At 43.7% G+C, this 24,924-nt stretch overlaps 1 protein-coding gene across 2 annotated transcripts; it reads right to left on the bottom strand.

The window, feature by feature from the left end:
• Window positions 1-461: 461 nt before the first annotated feature.
• Window positions 462-19,799, bottom strand: CSRP2 (cysteine and glycine rich protein 2). Of its 2 annotated transcripts, XM_036300604.1 has the most exons (7): window positions 19,674-19,713; window positions 12,603-12,660; window positions 10,043-10,155; window positions 6,219-6,387; window positions 2,826-2,955; window positions 1,976-2,069; window positions 462-771 (listed from the first exon to the last, which is right to left on the bottom strand). In XM_036300604.1, exons 2-7 carry the CDS (start codon window positions 12,635-12,637, stop codon window positions 695-697), a joined length of 618 nt encoding a protein of 205 aa, XP_036156497.1. In that variant the 5' UTR covers window positions 12,638-12,660; window positions 19,674-19,713; the 3' UTR covers window positions 462-694. The 2 variants fall into 2 exon arrangements, with proteins under 2 accessions (XP_036156497.1, XP_036156498.1); XM_036300605.1 differs by lacking the exon at window positions 12,603-12,660 and having other exon boundaries at window positions 19,674-19,799.
• Window positions 19,800-24,924: the final 5,125 nt, after the last annotated feature.

The following is a 24,924-nucleotide window of genomic DNA, read 5'->3' as shown; positions in this document are numbered from 1 at the left end:
GGTGTAGGAAAGAATCTTTAAGCTTGGTTTAACAGTGCATCCACCTTAGGTCAATGTGCCTTTCTGAGGAATTTTTTTTGAAAGGGCGACGACCCCATCCCTATTGATTCTGCTGCTGTGGGGTTGAAGCTGGGCCTGGGAACAGCCTTTTAATACCCCCAGGTGATTCTAATGCAGGTTGTCTAGGAGCCAATCGGAGTAACCACCACGCTACAGGAGATGCTGCACTGCCAAATACTAGCTCTGAGGAAGCTGAACTGCTCAGTAACCCTCGCTATTGAGGCATATTTACCGTCTTAGAAGTCTTTTCCAATCGCTGTAATGCAGACCTTAACCTAGTGAGTCAACTGGGTAATGGGGTGGATTCTCTCAACAAATAAAATGCAGGTAGGGACCCAAAGGATTTTCTACTAACTGAAATACAACAGCTCTTCCAAAAGTCAATTGAAAGACAACACCCATATCCAGCTGAAGTTTTATTTAAAATGTAAAAGAAATGGTTCTTGAAAATGCTGATGAATAAAGCAAAAGGATACAGTGCTCTCTTCCTACTAGTCAGCCAGCCTATCCAAGTACAGGGCAATATACAGTACATAAGTGCTGGTGGAATTTCACAGTAGTTTAGTGTCAGATTTTCTGTGCCTAGATTATGTAGAGATTCTCAGTGTGTGATCTCGGTTCTGGGTTTACACCTTTACTGAGAATGAACAAGGGCTCCTGCTCCTTGGCCATAGCCAAATCCTTTGGGCCCAAAGTTCTTTGCATAGCATCCTACAAAAAAGGAAAGGGAGAATTACTGCAAGTTCACTAAGCTTTGCTAGCTTTGCTTAAGACCCATGAACAGACCATCAGAGGTTAAAAAAACTGCTGACTATGCCAAAAAGTTCAACTTACTTAAGATGTAGTAACTGTAACTGTAAAGGCCAAGTCCGAGCATTCTGGTTCCATAGTGTTCAGCTCGCTGAGTTACGAGCATGAAAGTCAGGCCAGGTAAGTTATATGTGTGTCTATTACCTTGTATACTCACCTATAGACATAAAGCATATACTCATAGGCTTTGCTTAACACAAAAAGATGAAAGAAGACTTTGTTATGGGGTTTTTGTTTCACTGGTAGGGGAGTTTTAAGTGATCAAGAACTTGACTGGCCGCTCTAGTAACCTTTTAGTAACACTCTAGTAAATAGTTAACAAGGGGTTCTCTCTCCCACTCTCCCATTCAAAAAATAAAAATTTATTTAAAAAATTCCTGATTTTTAGTGTTTGCCAATTTCCATGGTATAAATACCCCCTCCATGCTCATTTTTAAGCTACCAATATCATGTACCTGGACATGGTACCTCATGTATTGAAAACTCCAGAATTTGGAATGTCCATGTTATTAAATGAATGAACAAACCTTACAGAAACAACTAATTGAGACCTGGATCATCAAATGCCATCCTAGCAAAAGACCCTGCATTATGTCCCTGAATGAGGATTTGGGAAGAAATGCTCACAATGGAAAGGCTCTGTGAGCCTTTATATGATACCCTGGTACACCACTGGGTCATGTTCACATTGGTCTGACTACAGATTTACACATGGAGCAAAACTGGCCTTTTACATTGTTGGGTCACTGATACTTCTCTATTCTCTGGGAAAGAAAGAGGCAGAGAAGCCATAGATCTTTTGCTAGCAGAAAATTTGATGCTTTCTTTCTTAAATAACCATTCTTGCAAGGTATAATTTAAAAAAAAAAAAAAAAAAAAAAAAGAACTTGACTGTATCCATCTAAAATTGTTCTGTGGGTTTCTGTCATCTGGAAGTATCCCTAGATCTTTTACTTTCAAACAGCCAGTGGCACTAGCCTGCTTTCCCCCATTTTCAGAGTACTTTTTTGTTCTTGTGTGTGTTTTTAATGCTGGTGACACTTCATTAACAAATAGCCAGTGCAGGATATTCGTACGGATAAACAATACCCGAAATTAATTTTACCTTTACAATAGATTTCACCTTCCTTCTCAGTCAGAGTTGTTGATTCGAGACTCTTTCCACACTTGGCACAGCGGAAGCAGTTTTTGTGCCAGGGCTGAAAAAGACCAGTGAGCAAGTCTGAGAGGCTGGTTCCTGCAGTACAAATTCAGACACTCGGGAAGATCAACCCAGAAAGAGTTCCTGACCTCTGGTTCAACCCAACCAGGGGGGGACTGGCTCTCCCCCGCATTTGCATTCTCGGTCAGCGACAAAAGGGCTTAGTTCAAACTTCATTCGCACAAGACATGGACTGGAAACTACCCCGTGGAAGGGCCGTTTCCCTGAGAGCAGTCTGAGACCTGTGACAAGGCTGGTGCGCACCTTTAAGACGGCCTCCTTGATGGCTGAGAACCCTGCAACTCCAAGCGGTGAAGCGGTGAAGCCACTTCCCTAAATCCACGCACCAGAATGGCATCAGGTGTGCCGACTCCGGTCCAACAGCTTTTTCCCCCACTACACCAAGCATGTCAAACTCACAGGCCTCGTTTATTTGGCCCGTGCTAGCCTTTGAGTTTGACATGCTTGCGCTACACTGAATAACCTTCAGAGCCAGATTTGTTAACGGCCCAGCCATGTTTGTTACCAACCTTCAGGAGCGCCCCCTAGGAAAACAAGTTTCCTTTAAACATAGATGTGATTTGTCAAATAAGGGCAGTACTTCAAGAAATTAACGATTCAGAGAGAAATGCAATTAAGAAAAATTTGATCCTCGGCATTTACTTACACAACAGTGCCTGTGCGGGACGTGGAGGGTTAAGGGGAGAAGCGGAGAGTTGTCCTTCACTGTTGTTAATGCAAAGCACCACCTTACCTTTCCTGCTCCGATGATCTTCTCAGCGGCGTACACGGAATCCCCACATCTGGAACACTTCTCAGCACCTCCGTACTTCTGAGCAAACTTAGAAGTGTTGGGGTTTGTTGTCGGCCTGTGAGGTTGAGCACTGTGGAATGGAGAGAAAAAATTATTCGAGATTTTCCAAAGGGCCCCTGTAAGTCCATACGGCAGGCACAATGGAACTCTAGGACTTGGTGCTACACCTCATGGCTGGAGACCTTCCCAGGCCAGCCGAGGGGGAAGAAGAAATTAATCTCAGGTGCAGCCATAGTTATTACTTTAACCTATTTATGGGCTCATTCTTGTTACAAAAAGACCCAAGCTGAAATATCTGTCTTTCTGAGCCTAATATCAAATTTCATTCAGTCCCCAATGCTAGCCTTTCCACTAAACTACTATGCTATGCTTTAAAAAATCATATCATCACACATATTTTTAACCCAGAGTCATATTAGTACCACTAGAATCACATCTAGCTTTCTACTTCACATGAGATTGGAAAAAATCAATGGTAAGTTAAGCAGTTTCTGCATGTAGGTCAGTTGACTTAAGTAGTCTATAATTAAGATTAAGCATGCTTTACACATTAATTTCCAAATATAGCTTACATAGAGGGAAGGAAGTATAAACATATCACTTTCTTTGTGGGAAAATATTTTAGAAAATTTGCTTATACTATTTGATTTCATTTCATTATTTTTTCTCTCGATTGAGTGGAATTTTGTCATTATAGGTCACTGGATAAGCGATAGTTTCCTTGCTTCCCAATTTTTTTGTATGTAGGTGCACCTACCATGCAGAACACCAATCTGGGCTTTGAGAAGATTTAAAAACCTTTCTGGAACCTTAAAAATGAGTCGAGCAGATAAGATATAACAACAATAGTTAGTGTTTAGCAAATGGTATAAGTATCAATTTTTCCTATTGGAAAAATTTATTCAGTACTTTTTCGAATCATGTTTGATGTGGCCCCTGGAAATTTTATTCTAAGTAACAAATACCAATTCATAATACTAATTCAAAATACAATTCATATTAGTATTGGTTTCTCTAATTGCCCTAGTGTAGGCATATTTTAAAAACTGTTTCCATAGCCTACTGTATACATACTTCCTTTTAAAAGTGATCTTCAAAAGCTGTTTACAAAGATATCCAGCACTTGCAGTTAACAAGTCAATTCCCAAATCTGTCAATTACTATGTTAACAAGAATTCATATAAATTATCTCCCACCTGCTAACAACTTTGTAGGGTAAGGATAATTGTTACCACGAATTTCAGATGAGGCAACGGGGCTTGGATGTTAAATAATTTGCCAAAGGCCAAAGGACTAGTAAACTGGTGAGCCTGAGCTGAAAAGGGCAGGTCTGCCTCAATGAGAATGCGCCTACCCACTCAGCCTCTGCAGGACGTCCTTGTGAAGGTGTGTGGTCCCCGTGAGGGTTAAAATTACCACCTGTCACCAGGGTGGTCCAGACCACAGGCTTCTTGGAAAGGTAGTCCCTACACCTAGTCCTGAAGGAGACTCTGCATGCGGCCAGGCTAACACAGGGAAGAGGTGTGCAGAGGTCAAGAGGCCAGCACAGAAGGCTCGGCAGCAGTTGGAAAAGATGGAGAAACAGGAGTAAAGAGGACTTTGTGACTTTAAATCTGGCCACGATCACTGACTGACTTTTTTGAGGGTCATGGATAAGTTTAGTTTTATTTGGGGGAGGGCATATAAGTATATGTGTTTTGAAAGGTTTGAAATAAGATCTTGGGGAGTGAGTGAATTTTAATCAGTTGGAAAAGGAGAGCAGAACATAAACAATGAACTTCAACCAAGACAAAGGCAAGCTGGGCTCCTGCAAGTGACGGCATGCAGCAATGAATGGGTCGGCCCTTGCACAACTGATGCACAACAGGGACTGGCTCAGAGACCCTGAGTGTGGAAAAAAATCAACAACAGAGCAAGGTGGGCCTTGATGCAGTCCACAATGCAGTGCAAAGGCCACACGTTTGGGAGCCAAATGGAAATGGGTTCAAATTCTGGCTCTGCCACTAATCCGTGCAACCTGAGCCTATTGATAAAATAGAGACAATGTATTAAACTCGGCAACTGTGAGGATCATATATAGTGACCAGAAATGTTCAGCAGACAATAGGCACTTATTTTGGGCATGCCATAATGTACCGTGTTTAAAATCATAAGCTTTGGAGTTACACTAAGTCCCATTCTCTACAATTAAATCTACAATTAACTAGCAGCATGGCTTTGGGCAAATCACTTCATTCTCATTGTTTCAATTTGTCCTTGAGTCAGATGGGAAACCGTACCTGTAGGGTTGTTGTGAGGATTTCATAAGCTCACATATGTTAGTACTGCCTGGTGTCTAGCCCGTAGGGAAGCCACGGTTAGCAGTCTTGTTCAGGAAAGGGCCATCTTATTGGAGTACTACACCAATTTTGGCCTCTTCAATATAAAACAGGTGTGAAAAAATATGAAGTTCAAATTAGGGAATAATTGGGTCAAAACCAGAAATAAGAGGAAATTCCCAATGAAGAAAATAGCAAATGAAGTTTAGCAGCCTTAGCTCCTCACTACTTTGGGGCTAAAACCTGTGAAGTTTAACACTATTATCTCAAAGAACCAAAAACGGGGAAAATTCAATTTTTAAGTAACTGTAAGAGAGAAAAGTAAATTCCTGATGAGGAAATATTCTTACATATGATGCCCTAACCGGTTTGGCTCAGTGGATAGAGCGTCAGCCTGCGGACTCAAGGGTCCCAGGTTCAATTCTGGTCAAGGGCATGTATCTTGGTTGCAGGCACATCCCCAGTAGGAAGTGTGCAGGAGGCAGCTGATCGATGTTTCTCTCTCATCGATGTTTCTAACTCTATCCCTCTCCCTTCCTCTCTGTAAAAAATCAATAAAATATATTTAAAAAAATAAAAATCATCATTCTCCCCTTAAAAAAAAGAAAGAAAGAAAGAAAGAAATATTCTTACATGAAAAGAGCCCTGGGGAATTTTTATTGGCCACTTAACCGCACATGGGCAATGCATCTCGGGATTCAGATGCCTCATTTCCTTATGTGACTTCATGACAGCTGGCCTCCGTGCTGTGAAATGGAGGCACTTTCATACCACTTGATTCTGAGGACATCATGACAGCTTGACACACTTTGGAATGCTATCAAACCAGGACTGGAAATCACTAAGAACTGTGGTAGGTCTAAAACTGTCAAATTTTGACCTTAAAGAATAGCCACTACTTCACGCTAGAAAATCTGAGTCACTTTAAGTCTGAAAACTCCCAGGTTCCTATTTGCCAAGCAACATTAATTGTTATAATTCACCTCTGAAGGTCATGAACATGGTCCTAACTCACCTCTCTGGCTTGATGCCCAGCCTCTCGCCCCGGTCCATGTTGAGCGTGCCAGCGCCCTGGCCGTACCCGTAGCCTTTTGGCCCATACTTCTTTCCGTAGCAAGATTTGCAGTAGATCTCTTCATCATGAATTGCCACTGTTGTGCTATCTAAGTTTTTCCTGCAAACCACTGAGGAGGGAAAAGTTAGAATTTAAAAATGGGCCAAAGATGCCTTTCTCCTGAGAACAGTGGTGGTACAGACACATGGTCTGCAAATGGTAATGGCCAGGCTTGCTCACATCCCGTTTATCTGTGGTTTCCCAGAAGCCCTGAGACGGCATCTGGACAGGTCAGCCACATCTGAGGCCTGTTTGCTTTCCTCCGTGGATATGACAGTTGTTTCAGAAAGGCATCTGCATTTTAAAGCCTCAAACTTTCCCACATGACCTGCCCTCTGGCAGGAGGGAGAGGAGTTTGAGAATGCAGCAATTACACCAACAAAAGGAACAAAACTAACACTTTGCACTCCCATCTTTTCAGCCTCTTCATACCAAATGTTAAATCACAACCTAATGAACAACAGGGGTGGCTGAGTGTCTTGGGACAGTTGCCTCTCTGTAGCACCACCTCCCGGAAGCAGCTCCTGGGAGAGCTTGCCTTTGTCTTGGTTAAACTGTTTTCCATCTAGAATTTTCCTTTTCATCACTAGTCTCAGAGAGAAAGCATGCTCCCATCTTGCCACTGCTTCTCCGGCTGTGGGAGGTTTGTCTGAAGATCATCAAGTGGGTGAAAAGTCTGCTTTTGTTTCCCTTCCACCCCAAAGGAGAGCACACATTCTTTCTCGATGGATTTCTTACCACAAGACATTTCTAAGTATCCCACTTCATAAAACTGCCAAATGTCATGTCTAATCCAGACATTATTTCACTTTCGAAAACTTCAATTAAACTCGAGAAAAGTAGAAATTATGAGGGAGCCCGCTGGTAGCACAATCAGGCAGCTGGAAATCCAACATTAGTGTGGTAGACAAAGGGACTCCCCTCTTATTTGAAAGAGGGGGAGAAATGAAAAGAGGAAGGAAAGAAAGAGAGAAGGGCTGGGGACTAGCAGGGTGGCTGAGCATAGAGAAAAGTTATGAAGTTTCTATTGTCTTCCAGTGGTTCTCAACCTTCTGGCCCTTTAAATACAGTTCCTCATGTTGTGACCCAACCATAAAATTATTTTCGTTGCTACTTCATAACGGTTATGTTGCTACTGTTATGAATCGTAATGTAAATATCTGATGCAGGATGGTCTTAGGTGACCCCTGTGAAAGGGTCGTTCGACCCCCAAAGGGGTCACGACCCACAGGTTGAGAACCGCTGTCTTAGACCAAAGTCTCTCTGGAAGAACAAAATGACATCACCTACCCTGGCTGTGGTGACTCAAGTACTGACATACACTTGTTTAAAGAGACAATTAACCTAAAACCATATACTGCTGAAGAATGAACACCCTTAACGGACATTAAATATAAACTAACATAAAAGCTGTTTTGAAAAACATCTAGTGCCCTGGCCAGTGTGGCTCAGTTGGTTGGGCGTCACTCTGGGCACTGAAAGGTTGCCGGTTCGATCCCTGGTCAAGGCACATGCCCTGGTTTCGGGCTTGATACCCAGTATGGGGCGTGCACTAGGCAGGCAATCAAACATTGCTCTCACATTGATGTTTCTCTCCCTCTCCCTTCCTCTCTCTCTAAAATATATACATATATATATATATATATATATATATATTAAAAAAACAAACAACACAAAAACAATCTATTTAACCAAAGCAAGTAAGTATATGAAAAATTTACTCCATAACTCCTCTCCTCCCAGTCCTCACCCTTACTCTACTTTAATTATTTCCTTAAAAGGCTGTTGTGAGCAGAGGCAAATATTAGGAAGGAGTAGTAAAAATAACCAGTAAAATACCTGACATTTCATAAACACCGACTTCATTATGGCTTAAACATCATGGCTCAACCTAGATGAAACTAAGAGCAATTTCTAAAGTATTTGCGTTTGTGTTCACATATTCTTTTGACTACAAACCTGCTGAAAAATAGATTCCTCCAAAAAAAAGAAAGAGTAACTTCTAAGAGAAGGAATAGTTAAACCAAACCTGAGAAATGGTAGTTATCATGGAGGCGTACATAACAAACCTTCATATGTTGTATTTTTATTCTTTGTGACCGTGTTGTGTTGTCCGTGTCTAGTTCTCTACAGAGCAGTTACACTATAAAAAGTCCCAGGCACCTTGAATGCTGGTGCCGAGAAGGAAAAGGACAACTAAAACTTGAGAAGTCTCCCTCTGAAGATTATTTCTCAGTGTAACCAAATTTATTTTTAACGTTTGTAGTTTCCAACAGTAATAGTCACTGTACAGTATTACAGATAAAGCAAATAACTGCATGTAAGGGTGGGTTCCCCACATAACAAATCCTTCATTAAAGACAATGATTTACATCAGAAGATGACTAATGACGAGCTTTTGATGCAACTACTCTCCTGTTTAAAACTGAAGACTTGGAGGAAATGCGCTTGAAGAGGGAGCTTATCTGACTGTTTCTCTCATTATCAGCTTTTACTCCCTTTTGAGCATATAGGCTAGTGTTGTTTTATTTCCTGCCTACATCAGACACTGACCATTTCCCATCTTAAACAATATTTCCAACCTGTCTCTGTGGTATTTCCATATTCCAAGTTCCTTTCCCTCAACTGTAGGGTATCAGTGACTAGAAATAACAGTATTCACTACCAGAGAAGACAGAATTTGAGCTTCCAGAGCAAGCAGGTCAAACTCGGGGCCCACAACGAATGTTTTTGCGGCCCAGCCAATGTAACGGTATGTAAGAAACGTTTTAATAAAAATTTCGTAGCTTAATTTTTATAATATCCTGTTATACATAATTATTAATAATGAACCACAATGTTCACTAATGACTGATTACTATAATCGTGTTGCATTCATCTCCCTTATGCACCTTACGTGCAGGCGCACCATTTCTCTCCACTAATACTGGCAGTGAATATTTTAGCAGCCGATGGCCATGTCATTAGCCTTGGACTGATTTGTTTGGTGTGCGCAACAGGAAATATTTCACTTTCAGAGAACAAGAAAAATAGGTTTATTTGCGTTACGCTTATTAATTTGTGCAGTTATTCAGTGTCTGGTAATTTAATGTTCAGGAAAAAAGATTAATTTTGATTAAAATGTTCTATTATTTTATGCTAACGATTACTCATTTATTTCAGCCCTTTGTATTCAGCATGTCTCTACAGAAATAAACCTACGTTTCTATGACAATTGAAGCTTTTGGGGTTTTTTTGTGGCCCACATAAACTTAAACCTGGTTTATTTGGCCTGTGTTAGCCTTTGAGTTTGACATGCTTGCTCTTGACATTTGAATTTCAACAGTGTGGTGAGAAACAAGCTGGCTGGTTTCAAAGAGAAGGAGCACAGGCAGGAAGAGAAGGCTGGGGTGGATGGGGAGCCAGCCGAGCTCCATGCACAGCGCCAGGCACTGTGTCTGTCGGGTGCCCGACTAACCCACACTGAACTCTCGGGGAATGGGGCCGGGGAGGCAGCTGTGACAACAAATGACAGTCAAGGCCAGAGGGAGGCTCAGAGCCATGAGGACTCAGGAAGCCCAAGGCCTTGGGTCACCTGCCGTCCTTGCGGCTGGGCTGAGCACTTACAGTGTCTCGGAGAACAGGCAGGCAAAATCTTTTCCAAAACCACAGTGTGTTCATTAAATATGTAAATCGAAGCTTCGTACACAGAAGCCTGTCCCAGCGGAGCACGGGGAGGTACTTACTGCACAGAAAGCAGCAGCGGTGGAAGCTCCGCCCATCGCACTGCACCTCCTCCGCGTGGTACACGGTCCTCCCGCAGGCCCCGCACTTGTTGCCACACCCCCAGACCGGCATCCTGAAGGAATGAAGATGCATTAGAATGTCCCCATCCCCAAGCTCGCTGGGGGGCTGTTTAGAGCATGTGCAGATTTCCTTCCTTTATGGACCGCTCTAAACACATCTTTAGGAGGCCAGCGTTCCTCCAAAGTAACCTCCTCTCCTCTCCCAAGTTACAGGTCTTTCATCAGAAAACTCTGGCTTGTCACGTGCAAGTTTTTTCCCTACAGGACAAAGGACCCGCATTCAATAGAACAGCGCCGGTCGCTGGGCACAAAACAAACTGGCACTGGAATGCACAGGAGTGAAAGCGCTCCCCTCCGTCCCCACCCCCAAACACACACACACACACACACACACACACACACACACACACGCCCAGTCACAATGAGCGGCTTAGAAAACAGCGGAGGAACTTGCACTTGCGTGGAGTGTTTTACTACAGGTTTAATTCTTTGTAACCCCACCAAATTCTTAACAGTTGACATGCACAAGCTATGGCACACTTTCTAGGGAGGAACTTTCCAGGGAGGAAGAACACATTTTGCATTTGTCTGCTAAAGTTATGTGAGATTGTAGCATAAATAGTGTGTGACAAGCATGATTGCGAGCACAGAGCCTTGATTTAATCACAACAAACACCCCTCCAGATGGCTACGGTGTAAGTTTCTATGCTCCCTAATCCCAGAGTCCTCTAATCCAGCCAACAGTTAAGGTTCCCTCTTGGATGGGGCAGTCAGTCCATAGAGAACATGCTACGAGTTCCCTTCCCGGCAGAATGAACTGTTTGTTGAGTGACACAGGATAACCTCTGAGCAAGGTGGCCCCATGTGGTGGCAGAGCTAGAAGTTTAAGTCCTCGGCTACCCTGCTCTGATGGAGGGCCAACGTGTCCAATCTCCTTCTCAATGGACTGGCCTACCTGGATGCAGGGTAAATGCGTACTTCTGAATGGCCAACGGACCCAAGTGCCCTCACCACTACAGACAGTTGTCCTGCAACTTTCATCTGCCCTGCCCGGAGGTGGGACCTCGAAACAGGGAAAGAATTCCTTTTCCCCATCATTTTCAGACTTCCCTTCTGTGAGTGGTGTTCATAGTCCCTGCCTGGTAAGTCTCCTCCGAGGAGCAGCTTGCTTCTCTAGGGAACAGCTGATTAAGAAAGCTGGACCCCTCTCCTCACTCTAACCTGGCTGGGGAGAGAAGGGAAAGGGGGGCCGCTGAGCCAAAGACGGAGGAATCTTCAGTCCTTACAATGAACAGGAGAGTGGCAAATTCCCGCCCTAAGCATCAGGACAATCCGGAACCCAGCAACTTCCTGAACACCAGGAGGCCTTTCCAAAGGAAAGATTGCTCCTGAATCACTGTGTTGGGCATCTTTCTGGCCCACAGCATCCACTCTCTGTCCCTCTTCTGATAATACTTCCCTAGAGTCTCTTCAGAGAAGCAAATATCTCTTTCTTGGTCCGTGTGGTTTAGAGAAGTACTTATTCAATGTGGTCTCCCGGTGATGGTCCGCCATGCTTGTGACCAATTCAAGACAAAATTCAGGTAAGCATTTCTAAACTTTTATACGATGTTACACCACAACAGTCGGAAGTATGATCAGTGAATTCATCTTGTTGAACAGCGTAGAGTCAGAGAATCAATCGGTACTTCGAAATTAAAGCAAAACAAAAAGAGGTCCTTGGCCACAGATGTTTGAGAAGCACTGGCTGAAACAGTGTGGACTCTGCCCTAACCCCCGGGCAGTGGCTCAGTCATGATGGCAGCCAGGTCACTGCATTCTCCCTCCCGCCACAGTGACGGGTTTAGGAATGAGTACACGACCCAAGCCAATTCAATGAAAGTTAAATCTGAGCTCTGGTTTAGAACTGTGTGAATGTAGGGATGGAGTTTCTAGCAGCTGTCTAGCCACTATAAGAAAATAAGCCAGCTCAGAGGAAAACAGAGATGGGGAGACTAGATGTAGACACTTTTCAGCCATGCCTCATCTTATCGTGTACTCTGTATGTGAGCCAGTAAATTCTCTTTTTAAGTCACTTGGACACGGAGCTCCTGTTCCTTGTAACAAACAATAATAACACACACCTACCCACACACACACCTGACTGATATGACTAATAATCACTAAACTATCGGTCTCAACTTGCAAAAAAGCCTATTCCCTTATTCAGGCAGGAACAAAGTTAATTACAAGGGCCCACAGTCTTACCAGGCTACTGTGAAGGTATCCACACAGGATCAATATCTAGCAACAACAGAGCATATTTGCAAGCTTTCCCTTAGTAGTTGCATAAATTGCTCCTTCCCTTCCTTGGAGACAGGTGCTCTATTGTTCAAATGCACAGTGAAACCTGAGCTGGGCTGTACAACCTGACCCACGGCCTTGGCTCCAGCAGCCGGCACTGGCTTGAGTGTAGAGTGCAGTTAGTGATGTTGACTTTGCCCCACGGCTCCAAAGTTACCTGTGTTCTGGAACGTTCAAGGATGCAACAGACATCTGCTAGAGTACCTTCAGGGTTCCTGAGGAAACCAGAAACCAAATCCAGGCTTACAGGTAATGACATACAATTACTTAAAATTGGGTCTCAAGAATTAGTAGCCCAGCTGGCTTTTAAAATATTTGTTATTGTCTATGAATTTCTCACCATATAAAGTACTAGAGGCCCAGTAAACGAATTTGTGCACCAGTAGGGTCCCTCGGCCTGGCCTGTGGGATCCGGCCAAAAACAGCTCTCCAACGTCCCCCGAGGGGTCCCGGATTGCGAAAGGGTGCAGGCCAGGCTGAGGGACCCCACCAGTGCATGATCAGTGCTGGGGAGGGACGTGGAAGATTGGCCAGCCAGGGAGAGATTGTGAGAGGGCTCCAGGGCGTGTCTGGCCCATCTCACTCAGTCCTGATCAACAGGACCCCAGCAGCAAGCTAACCTACCAGTCTGAGTGTTTGCCCCCTGGTGGTCAGTGCACATCATAGCAACTGGTCAACTGTCTGCCCCCTGGTGGTCAATGCACATCATAGCGAGTGGTTGAGTGGCCTTAACATATCATTAGCATATTATGCTTTGATTGGTTGAATGGACGACCGGACGACTGGACATTTAGCATATTAGGCTTCTATTTATAGGACACTGTCTAATATCAGCCTGCCATCTTCCACATTCACACACATCTTCTTTGGAGCAATCACCAATAGGAAGCCAGATTTCTATCAAGACTCACACTATCCTGAGTTGTTTCTGAATAACATTTAAAATGCATTTTTAAAAACCTAACTCATTACTTTTTTTTATTATTTCTCTATTAAAGAGCAGCTTGGGAGAATATCTTCCCTTTATTTAGGTAATTCAGGGTTACTGAATTTCACTTCTTACAAATCAAGTCTTACTTCTATTACACATCCATAGCAGCCAAATGGGTATGTGTCATCTTTCCAGGAAATAGCCATCAAAGTTCTCCAACATTCAACTTACTCTGTTATTTCTTCCCCTCGGGGGCGGGGACCACATCTCTGTAATTCCCCAGCCCACCTACCCGCGTACTTGACATATATAAAAATATTTCATTTCTATTGTTTTAAAGAATCCTTCCTTTTTCAACCTGTTGGTATGATTCCCAATTAGATCTTATCCTTCTCAAAGCAAAAGGAGTACTGCCCTACTTCTCTTTGTCACATTTTTGGAATTTATGTAAAAATTTCAAGTCATTAACTTTTTAAAAGCTTTCCTAAATATTTCTGAATAAACCTCTGTGGTCCTGGCAAATGATGTTAGAAAGAGCATCCTCAGGCCTGGCTGTTGTGGCTCAGTTGAACATCATCCCATGCACCAAGAAATTGTCGGTTAAATTCCTGGTCAGAGCACATGCCCAAGTTGTAGGCTCACGCCCCAGCAGGGCGTGTGCAGGATGCAGTTGATCAATGTTTCTATCTCCCCTTCTCCCTTCCTCATGCTCTAAAATCAATTAAAAACACACACTTTTTTTTAAAGCATTCTCAGAATTTGTTTTATTTTTTAAGCTAGATAGTGGATAGTTGGGTATTCCTTATATTCTCTACTTTGTATGTCTGAAATTTTCACCATGGAAGGAAGGAAAATAAAGAGGGAGGAGGGGAAGTTGGTTTAGACAGACTTAAGTTCATTATTGTAACAGTTGTGCAACCTTGGGCTTATCTATAGCATAATTACGTTTTTTATCTGTAAAAGAGGGAAAGGTAGCTCTCTACCTCTCCAGACACTGAAGACAAAACATGGTAAACAAATGCCTTGGCAGACATCCAGGAACTGTGAGCGTGCTGGACGGGGCGTCCATCCTGTCCACCCTGCGGTCAGCACTGCAGTAGGAAACCCGCAGACCGGCACACAGAGCCAAGCTCAGAGCCACAAACAAGGTAAAGAAAAACTTAGCATCTAGTCACTCACAAACCTTTTCCTGGGACGATGAAACGCATTGCAAGTATAGCAATGGTTTCACTTGCAGTGGTTCTCAACCTTCCTAAGGCCGTGACCCTTTAACACAGTTCCTCATGTTGTGGTGACCCCCAATTTCATTGTTACAAATTGAACATAATTAAAGCATAGTGATTAATCACAAAAACAATATGTGATTATATATGTGTTTTCCGATGGTCTTAGGCGACCCCTGTGAAAGGGTCGTTCGACCCCCAAAGGGGTCACAACCCACAGATTGAGAACCGCTGACTTAGGGTGACCATCTAAGAAACAAAGTCCCAATTTACACTTCAGGGTGTGCTCCTATGGGCATTTCCTGCATCTGGCAGGGGAAGTGTGATGATCTTCCATTCCTGTCACTCTTTGGCATTGCTACACATGTAAGTAAAACCACTCGAGGCTTGTTTTTCACACGTGCATTTGGCTGTCCAACTCCACAACAGCTGACATTAATCACAGCAAACTGCATGCGCACTGAGCAATCTGGGCAGCATGCCTCCAGGCCTATGTATTAATTTACAGAATGGTAAGAGGAGACATAAAATCCCACTTCACACACATCTCGCACAAGTAGGCCAATCGGGCGTATTCTGTTTCTCAGTCTTGTTTTTGGTTTCCAATGTCTGAAAGTATTTCAGCACTAGAATGTATACACTGTGTTAGATTAAAAAGCTTGTTTGCATCCGAACACCTACTTGCAATTTCTGTTTGCTGCTTCTCCCCAGTCTGAGACACCACCCAAAATTACAAAGACCTGCCCCCAGAAGAAAATTACTATAGTCTAACACTGAGTCACCTCGTGGTAAAATTACCTCACTCTCGATAACCAACAAGAGCCACAAAATGAGCACGTGAATCCCTCATACCACCTGTGGCATTTGCTGTCCTATTTTAGAACCTGAATGACTTGAATCCATGAATTTCGAGCCTCCATGTCGCCACCTGAAGTTTGTTATTCGTTCTGAAAGCAAAGGTTTGGATTTTTGTTCTGATACCAAAGGTTTGGAGTGAGTCCATCAATACACCCAGATTCTAAATGCTTCCAGAAGCTTTCACATTGTATCACCATATGCGCAGCCTTGTTGCTACACTAGAACATGGTTATAACCCAATTTCCCGAAAGGGCGAAGTTATTATAAACCAGTTTCATCCTGAGCCACATCCAGAGGGGTCACTTTGGTAAAGAATACGTAAGTTAATCGCATTGTCCCCAATTACAATGATTTTTAACAAGGCCAGCGTTTATGAGCTGCCAGTAATTGGACATGAAGCTTTACTCAGTGTCCATTCTAAAAACTGTTTCTTCTGCTCCCCAAATCACCTGCTTAGTCTACTTCCCTTATCTAAGTAGATACCATGAACCAAGGATAGACTCCTTGTGCCTCAGCAATGGGCTCCATGTTTCATTTGACTCCTTCCACCAAAGCCAAATCCTCAAGCTGGCTTTTAAGTCATCTCAGCCTCAGGGTGAATTAAAAGCCCGGATTAGGGCAGTGATGGCGAACCTTTTGAGCTCGGCGTGCCAGCATTTTGAAAAACCCTAACTTAACTCTGGTGCCGTGTCACATAAAGAAATTTTTTGATATTTGCTACCATAGTAAAACAAAGACTTATATTTTTTATATTTATTTTATATATTTAAATTCCATTTAACAAAGAAAAATCAACCAAAAAAAAATGAGTTCGCGTGTCACCTCTGACACACGTGTCATAGGTTCGCCATCACTGAATTAGGGAGTCAATACAGTCTCTCTTCCCTCATATGTAAAATGAGGATAACAGTACCTTTCTTATAGAGTTGTTAAGAGAATGAGCTGAGAAAATGCTTAGAGTAAGCACTCAATTATTGGTAACCTTTGTCATCAATATTTAGCAATTTTCAACCTTTGTTGTCAATACTCATCTTCCTCTACCCATCTTATGTCTCCCATTCCTCCTTATACCCCTAATCCCTTCCATCAGGGCAACTGACTTACCTCCCTCCCTCATCTGGCTAACTCCTTAACTTCATTTCTGTATCTCAGGTAATTGTAGGGTAGGGGCAGCTAATAAACACTTTTTATTTACTTATATAAAGCTTACTATATGCTTTACTTATGCTAAGTAGTTTACTTATAGTAACTTAATCCCCATAACACTGAGGTAGACATTATCATTACCCCCTTTTTATAGGTGGGGAAGCTGAGGTATAGAGATATGAAGTGGCCTATAACAGTGAAACCAAAACAAAATGACCAATTCAACCTAAAAATTAATACCAATAAGCTTCAAATGAATTCATAGATGTTTAGAGGTTTCTCTAAAACTAAACCACTACTAGCCTCACAAATATAGTACTGACTTCCATGGCTCTGGCGTAGGTTCTTTTTAAATTGGGTATTTCCTTTACTGCTATGTGCTGGATGAGGATTCAATTCTCCTCACCCTTTTCTTCTGGGAGAGAAGCTGCCAAGAAACCTTCTTGCCTGTAGTGAACTAGCCCTAACGTATTACATGGTATGTGTCCTCTTCTTATGAGTCAAGGAAAATTGGTAGTACTGTTGAGGTAGTACAGTTTGAGGTGGTAAGCAAAAAAGCAAGGGACCTAATATCCTTTGCAAATGATTCACAATATACTTCTGTTGGTTCTTCCTCTATGACTTCCACTAAAACTTAACATGTTTAACAATCAGAACTCGTGTCCAGCTCCTCCACAATCCAGTTTGAGAAAACTCCCTAAGTTAGGGTTATGAACCTGGGGTCACAGAGTCCTTGAACTTCTGGGGTTCAGTGAACTTGGTACCATGTACTTTATTTTACGCACTTCACATTTTGAGAAGGAGTCCAGAGGCTTCACTAGGTTGCCAGAAAAGTCATGACACAGAAACAGTTAGGTAACCCTGGCCAGTGTTGCTTAATGGTTAGAGCGTCAGCCAGTGCACCAAAGGGTCTTAGGTTTGATTCCTGACCAAGAGCATATACCTGGGTTGCAGGTTCAATTCCAGACCCTGGTCGGTCAGGCAGGTTTGGCAAGCAAACAATTGATGTGTGTGTCTCTCTCTCCCCCTCCTTTCCTCTCTCTTTAAAAATCAATGGAAAAATAACCTTGGGTGAAGGTTAATAAAAACAAAACAAAATAAACACGTAGCACCATCCTTGGCAATTAAGGTAATTAAGGGAGGGAGACCATGCAAATACCAGACCAGGAAATGATGGGAGGAAACCTGTGAATGTCTGCAAAGGGAGGCGAAAGAGCTGGACTCTGGGCAAGGCCTAGGGTTAGTGTTCACGTCTGAGTCAGCTCTCCTGGAAGAGGCCTTCACTACCAGCCTTTTCCCCACAGACTCAACAACGTGTAGAACAGGGTCTAGTTACAGGAAACTGCCCCAGGCTGGGCTGGGCTGTGTATAGGCCTTAAGACAACCCTGCAAGGTATGTGATGTTATACCTGTTTTACAAGATAAAGTAACTGAGGTCAGAGAATAACTTGCCCAAGGTCATCAAGCCAATGGGTGCTGGAGCTGAGATATGAATTTGGGCCCAACTGGCTTCAGTCCTGCTCTTCTCACTGTGCTGTTTTTGGCAATTTAATCGGGACAGAGCTCCACTGAGTACTGCTTTCAGCGCAATATTTAGCAGATATCAGTAACAACCAATATTCGTTGAATACATTTAGTGAAAAACATTAAAAACTTTTGACAGAAACCATAGATAAAATCTGCTAATGCATCGACTGCTTGAGTCCAGCTAAATCTTTGTTCACCACAATTGTAACTTACTAATTCCTTCATTCGTTCAATAAATCAACCGTGGCTCTGGTCAAAGGGTGTTTAAGGCACCCGGGGAAGGACTGTGTGTTTCAAGCTCTCATGGGATGCAGATCCTGTCTCTACCTAACTTCCCTTAGAAGGAGCAAAAGAAACGAGAATCCAGAGTAGGAAGAACCTTGAGAAATATTGATCAGTGGCAATCACCTGGAAGGTGCAATGACCAAGAAGAAAGTGGGGAGAGACCACGGAGGCCTTGAAATTGGTTATAGTTTGATAAGCAGTTTTGAAACTTTGTGACATCCGCCCTTGTAGAATACTGCCCATCTCTTTCCTGAAAAATGTGAGGCAGATTATAGCCAACTTCAAGATAGTCATATTTGAGTTCTTTATATAGATAGAGCTTTAAAACAGGTTGATTAGAAAAGTTAAAAACTTCATTCTTACTATCCGAGTATAGAAAGTTACCCCAAATAAAAAACAATTCTAGAATGAAAATGGACTTGGTCTGCAGACTGCAAGTAAAACAGGTCAAACATTTTGGGTAACCATTTAAACACACATCTCAACAAACGTCCTAGCTTAGGTGAGGGTCGAGGTGGGCGTCTCCGGACTTAGGAGACGCCCTGGGGCTGCCTACGTGGAGCTTTGAAACCCAGGATGTGATTTTTCAGGACCTGTTGCAGAATTTCTCAACCGAGCATTCTTAGTCTCCTATTTGTACCCGAACGGTAGAAAGTTCCGGAAAAAGCAGGGAGTTTTCCATAGACGTTTCACGGCTGTTCCTTCCACGGTTTAAGGTTCCGTGCTTAGTGGGCAAAGACCACCGAACAATGGGAGGCCGGGGGTTCGAGCCGCAGCAGGGGGAGGACTCCGGGTGCGCGGGCTGTGGGATCCCTCGCCTCACCCCCCAGGCTCCGAACCCCCCGGGAAGCGCGCACCACGCTCCGGGCAGGGGAGACCCGCGGAGGGGGAACCGGCCGCGGAGGAGGGGTCCCGGGCGACTAACAGGCGGATTAGCAACCACGAGAAACTCTCCAGCCCGCCTCTCCCAGAAAACCGGCAGGGGCACGCTGATATGGGGGTCATGCATTGGTATTTATCTGCCCCGCGGGCCCGGGATCCCAGGGCAGAGCCGGGGCGCCAGCGAGGGGAGAGGTATGAGGGTGGGGAGGGCGGAGGAGCAGGGGTGAGGTCGATGGCTGGGGTCTAAATGGGGACCGCAGTAGGGATGTCATAGGAGACGGGGTGGGGTCCCACACGGCGGGCTGAGGACCCCGGGAGGCTGTGGGAACCCCCCGCCCCCAAGGTCAGCGGAGGCGCCCCCACCGCCGCTACTCACTCGAGTTGGAGGCTGGACCACGCACCGCGGGCAGAGCTGGGGCAGCGCAGTCGGAGGGAGTGCGCAGAGGAGCCGCGCGAGTGCGGCACCTTTAAAAGACCCCCTGGTGGGCGTGGCCTCGGAAGCCCCGCCCGCCCACTGCGCCCCGCCCCTCGCTCGGTTCCTGGACCCGCGGCAGGGAGCGCTGGGGGCGTCGGGCGGGAGGTGGGGCGTCTGCGCCGCGGGGCTCTGGGCTTTAGGACCGAGAAACAAAAGGCAGGAATCCCGCCTCTTCCTGCTGCTTCCCGCGCTCCGGGTCCGCTCCCGCCGGCCGTGCCCCTCTGCCCGCATCGGACCCACAGTTTCTAGGGGTAAATGGAGTTGGGAAAGGAGCCTTCCTCCGGCGCGGGACGGTCCCGCCGCCCGCCACGTCCCCTTCCCGCCGGGTGCGCGTCCTTCCTGCAGGAGGGACCGGTCCCTGGTCGGGGAGGCTCCAGCGGCAGAAATCGGCCCGATGGGGCTTCCCGCCACCCTCCTCCCTGCCTTACCCTCATAAGTAAACGCCCCGTGGTTAACTGCCCCGGTGGACAACTGCTCTCTGGTTTGCTTCCCAGCTTCTGGGAATCCGCAGCCTTCCTGTTCTTAAAGAGCAGAATGCCTCCTCTAGACTAAAATACCTGACGTTAGGAAAACGCCTCATCCCCCAAGTGCGTTGCTTTTCCCACCACGAGGACACAGCTACACGGGCTGCCGTGGGAAGTAACCTAAACCCCGCCAGGAAGGGGGTGCTCCAAGGGACCTCGGTTTAGGCGTGTTGGTTTCAGGGAAGTCCAGGGATGCCAGAGACAACCGAGGGAACCAATTCCATGAGCTACAGGATGATTTGTTGTTTTAAAAATGAAAAGAACAAGGAAAATGCCGGGCTCTCTCTGGTTCCCATTCCAGGCGTACTGATGACCTCAGTGTCGGGTGCGATGATCCCTGAGAGCTGGCTGATATTTGGGACAGTGGGCGGCTCAAAAAAGGCGGTGAGTCAAAACATCCCTCAGGCCACAAATGCAGTAGCCTCCTCCAGCTCAGAGCTTGTCAACCTCCACACTGTTGACGTTTGGGGGTAATTCTTTGTTGTGGGGGCTGCTCTATGCTTTGTGCCTCCACCCACTAGCTGCCAATAGCACCCTTTCCTTCCCATTGTAGCTCATAGGAGATGTGCCAAATGCCCCCTTGGGAGGGGGCAGAAGGCCTTGGTTTCAGAACCACTGCCCCGCTATGTATCTGCATGACAAAGTGCAGAGCAGGTTTAGAATAATATTGTTTTATTTCATGTGCTGGGGCCAATCCAGGATAAATTCATTATCATAGCAGCCTTATTCTCTGTCTACCGAGCACTGTGCAAAAACACAGTGGTGATTGACATCTCCTGATATTGTGGCAGGAGTCTGGACGTATTCCTGCCTGCTGTGAGCTCTTCTAAATATGGGCAATCCGAATTTTCATGATATCAGCTCGTGCAAAAGTGACCTGACCTATGGGACTGACATGAAAGGCTTGTCCTTTAGAATCCACATTAGCTTTGCTGCTTACAAGTACTTATTTTTCTGGCATAGGTTTATGTAGTATTTCTACCGAATGAAACTGTATCGGTGAATTTCACTGCCTACCCTTGGGTTCTTTTTGATGCCTCCAACACCTGACCCATAGCTTTCTGACAGGCTCTTGTTGTCCCTGAATTCCATCGCCACATCCTGTCATTTGAAGTTGGGCTTGCTTCTAATCTGAAAGTATTTCTGCTGTCTGTCCACATATATATATATATATATATATATTTGTCTTAGGATATTTTATAGTAAGTGTGGAGATAATGTACAACATTTGGTTTTAAATAACTGTATTTGTGTTTAAGTATCAACGTGTTTAAAGTATTTTATTTCCCTTTAAACATTTTTTAAACTGTCGACTCTCTAAGAAATTCTTTCTGTTTATTTAGACAGTGGTGCAAAAGAAAAAGTGTGGGCTTTGTAATTAAACAGACATGGTTTCAGCATACAACTCTGCCACCTACTAGCTCTGTGAGCTTGGCCTAATACTTGACTTTTTTTAAAAAGTTGATTTTAGAGAGAGAGAGGAAGGGAGAGGGGAAGAGAGAGAAAAAAATCAATGTGAGAGAGAAACATCAATCTGTTGCCTCCCCTTACTGGGGATTGAACCCGTGATCCTGGGTATGTGTGCTGACTGGTAATCAAACCCACGACCCTTTGGTGTGCGGGACGATGCTCCAACCAACTGATCCATACCGGCCAGGGAAATACTTGACTTCTTTGCACATGTTTCTTTATCTATAAAATGATTATACAACACATACTAGGAGAATTAAATCAGATGATGTCTGTAAAATGCAAAGCATTTACCTGGCACATGGTAAATACTCACTATGCGGTTGTTGTTATGTAAGGATATCTTGATGTCCTTTTCTGCCTTGAGAAAGAACCAGAAAGTGTTTTTGCTGAGCATTCATCTTATGTGGCTGCTGAGATTTTGGTAGTAAGAAGGTAGTAAGCGTTTTCCAAAAACAATTAAGAGCCTTCTATAGAAAGTAAATTGTGTGCCTGGGGAAGAGCTAGTTGGAGAAATTTGCCCTCATGGACAAGAATAAGCCCTTAGTAATTCCGTGTAGTCCTAGTCTGTTGACTCTTTCAACCTTACAAAAGGCAAAATTGAAGGTCAAATGTGTCCAGCAGGATGTTTCTTTTTTCCAAGAAATGCCATTATACTTGTAACATCTCCTTCAGACCTAAGGCAAGGTGAACCAAGGATGCCTTTCTTCATGACTTTGTGCTCCAAGTTCAGATTCTTAAAATATTTTTACTTCATGCTACTTTTCCTTAACAAAACCCTGAACCAGATGAGTGTGAATATAAACAAAGGGCCTCTTTATTTTATTTTAGGGCAAAGATTCCTTCCTAGAAGCCAGCTAGGCTATGGAGGAGAGGAATTTTTTAGTACATGTTAAATAAAGGAAAAAATAAACTCTCACTTAGCTAATCTACACAATTTATAATAAAAAACACACAAGCAGCAAGTCCATCTTATTTCTTGGCCAAGATTTAGCAGCAGCGGTGGGAATTAAAAATTACTCATATTCAACTCTAATACTCTGTGATGCATTTTCTTACTTAAAATTTGAAAGGTAGATTAGAGTATTTTATTATTGTAGACATTTGTCATAGTTGCTTTTAAAAAAACTTGCTTTAAACTCCCACTTTCTTATAAATTTCATTATTCATAACATTTTTTCCTCCAATGATTACTATTTCCTTTAGTGCTATCTTCTGCTATAGCCTTATTTATGTTTTCTTCTGCTACAGCTTTCTAGTTTTTCTAGCTCCACTTATGTTTTCTTCTTGCTGCAGAGTTTTTCTACCTTTACTGGTATGAAAACAACTGTAACCTCCAAGACAGTCTACTACATCTATCTTACCGCAACCCCTTAAATGACCTTATTCACTTTTCTCCCTTCTTCATTCACATCCTCAACCACCAGCCAACATTTCCTCAGCCTCCCACATTGCCTCTAAGCACACCTATTCTCTCCCTTGTTTACATATGCTGTAGCTGGGCTCAGAGGAACCGGTAGTTCTTCAACTCCTTACCAAGAATATCCACTCTGTGCTTTTGGATCTATTTCTTCAGCATTCTTAATTATATTCCCTTACTTTTCAATTCCTCTGTTTCTACTGCTTCCTTCCTTTCAGATTACAAAAATGCTGTCTTCCCAATATTAAAAAACAAACAAACAAAAACTGACAAAAACTTTGTTGACTTTTGTAATAGATAGTCATAAGTTGCCTCTTCAGCATCCATTCCTCTTTTACCAGAGGCCCAGGTTTTTGTTTGGGGTCCCTGTGGGGTCAGGGAAGTGCCCCCACAACTCTGTTTCAAGAGTAGAGCACTGGAACCAACCAAGTCTCCCAACCCCTGGTTTGGATTAGGGCCATGCCATGTGACCTGAGCTCATCCAATCACTGTGAATCTCTGAACTCTGTTGGGTGCAAAGACAGAGCGACACTCACCTGCTCTGGAAGGTGCTGTGTGCATATATGAGGCCTGGGGTTGCTATAGCCATTTTTGCTGGTAGGAAGCCAGCCTGCGGATGATGAGACAGAGAAATGGATCCAGAGCTCTGAACAGACTCCTCAGGAAGTTTATCTACCTACAGGATCTTTTCATTTCAAAGCAAATGAGTACCCATTGTTGTTTTGAGATGGATTTTCTGTTTCCTGTAGTTAAGATTCCTAACTGACTATGGTGGTTTAAAACTATGTCCACAAATTCTTTGATTCCCCTCCCTTCATCAAATGGACTTTAATTCTTCTTCCCTGAGTATGTGCTGGATTTAGTGACTCACTTCTAGAAAATAAAGTGTATGATTCTAAGACTAAGTAAAAAAAACCATTATGATTGCCTCCTCATTCTTCTTCCCACCCACTGCCCCTACTCCGCTCGCGCGCGCGTGTGTGTGTGTGTGTGTGTGTGTGTGTGTGTGTGTGTGTGTGTCTCCCGCTCTTTCTCTTGGATCACTTGCTCTGGGGAAGCCAGCTGCCATGTCAGAAGGACCCTCAAGTAGCCTGTGGAGGGCCACATGGTGAGAAACAGGTCTCTAGCCCCAGGGGAATTGAAGCCTTCTGCCAACAAAAACAAGAGTGAGCTGGGAAAGAGATTCTATAGCCTTGAAATGATTCCAGTTCTGGCTGACTATTGAGCCTCTTACTGTGGACATCCGAAAGCTTCTAGTTACCAAACCAATTGCCATTTTCAGTCCTTACCCTAATTGACCTTTTGGTTATGGAGCAATGTTAAATAAATATACAATTGTGTGTACATGTACAGGATGGAATTTTCTTACACTTCTGAAGTTTCACACCAGTGTTAACTTCTGTCTTAAGATACTGCTCTGATGAGTAATGGGAATAAATTCTTAAAGCCATAACCACTAGAAAACTTAGTTCTTCCCCCTAAAAACTAATATGAAAAACAGAGCATACTATAGGATATATTACATAATTTTTATTATCTCACTTGTAATAGTAAACACCAGACACTTCCAAGAAAATAAAATATACATATTCTAATTTTTACATAGAATTTTTTTCTGGCTACAGATTATAGAAAAATAAATGTATATTTCTCCACTAAATTTCAAGAAAAATTTTAGAGTTTGCAGTAGGGCTTATCAAACAATTTTGATCATTTCCCTATTTAGAAAAAGACTAAG

This window comes from Myotis myotis, unplaced genomic scaffold, assembly GCF_014108235.1.
Source record: "Myotis myotis isolate mMyoMyo1 unplaced genomic scaffold, mMyoMyo1.p scaffold_m19_p_3, whole genome shotgun sequence".
In the NCBI taxonomy this organism is placed as follows: domain Eukaryota; kingdom Metazoa; phylum Chordata; class Mammalia; order Chiroptera; family Vespertilionidae; genus Myotis; species Myotis myotis.
Note: the sequence above shows the minus strand (reverse complement) of the source record. Positions and strands in the feature narration are given on the sequence as shown.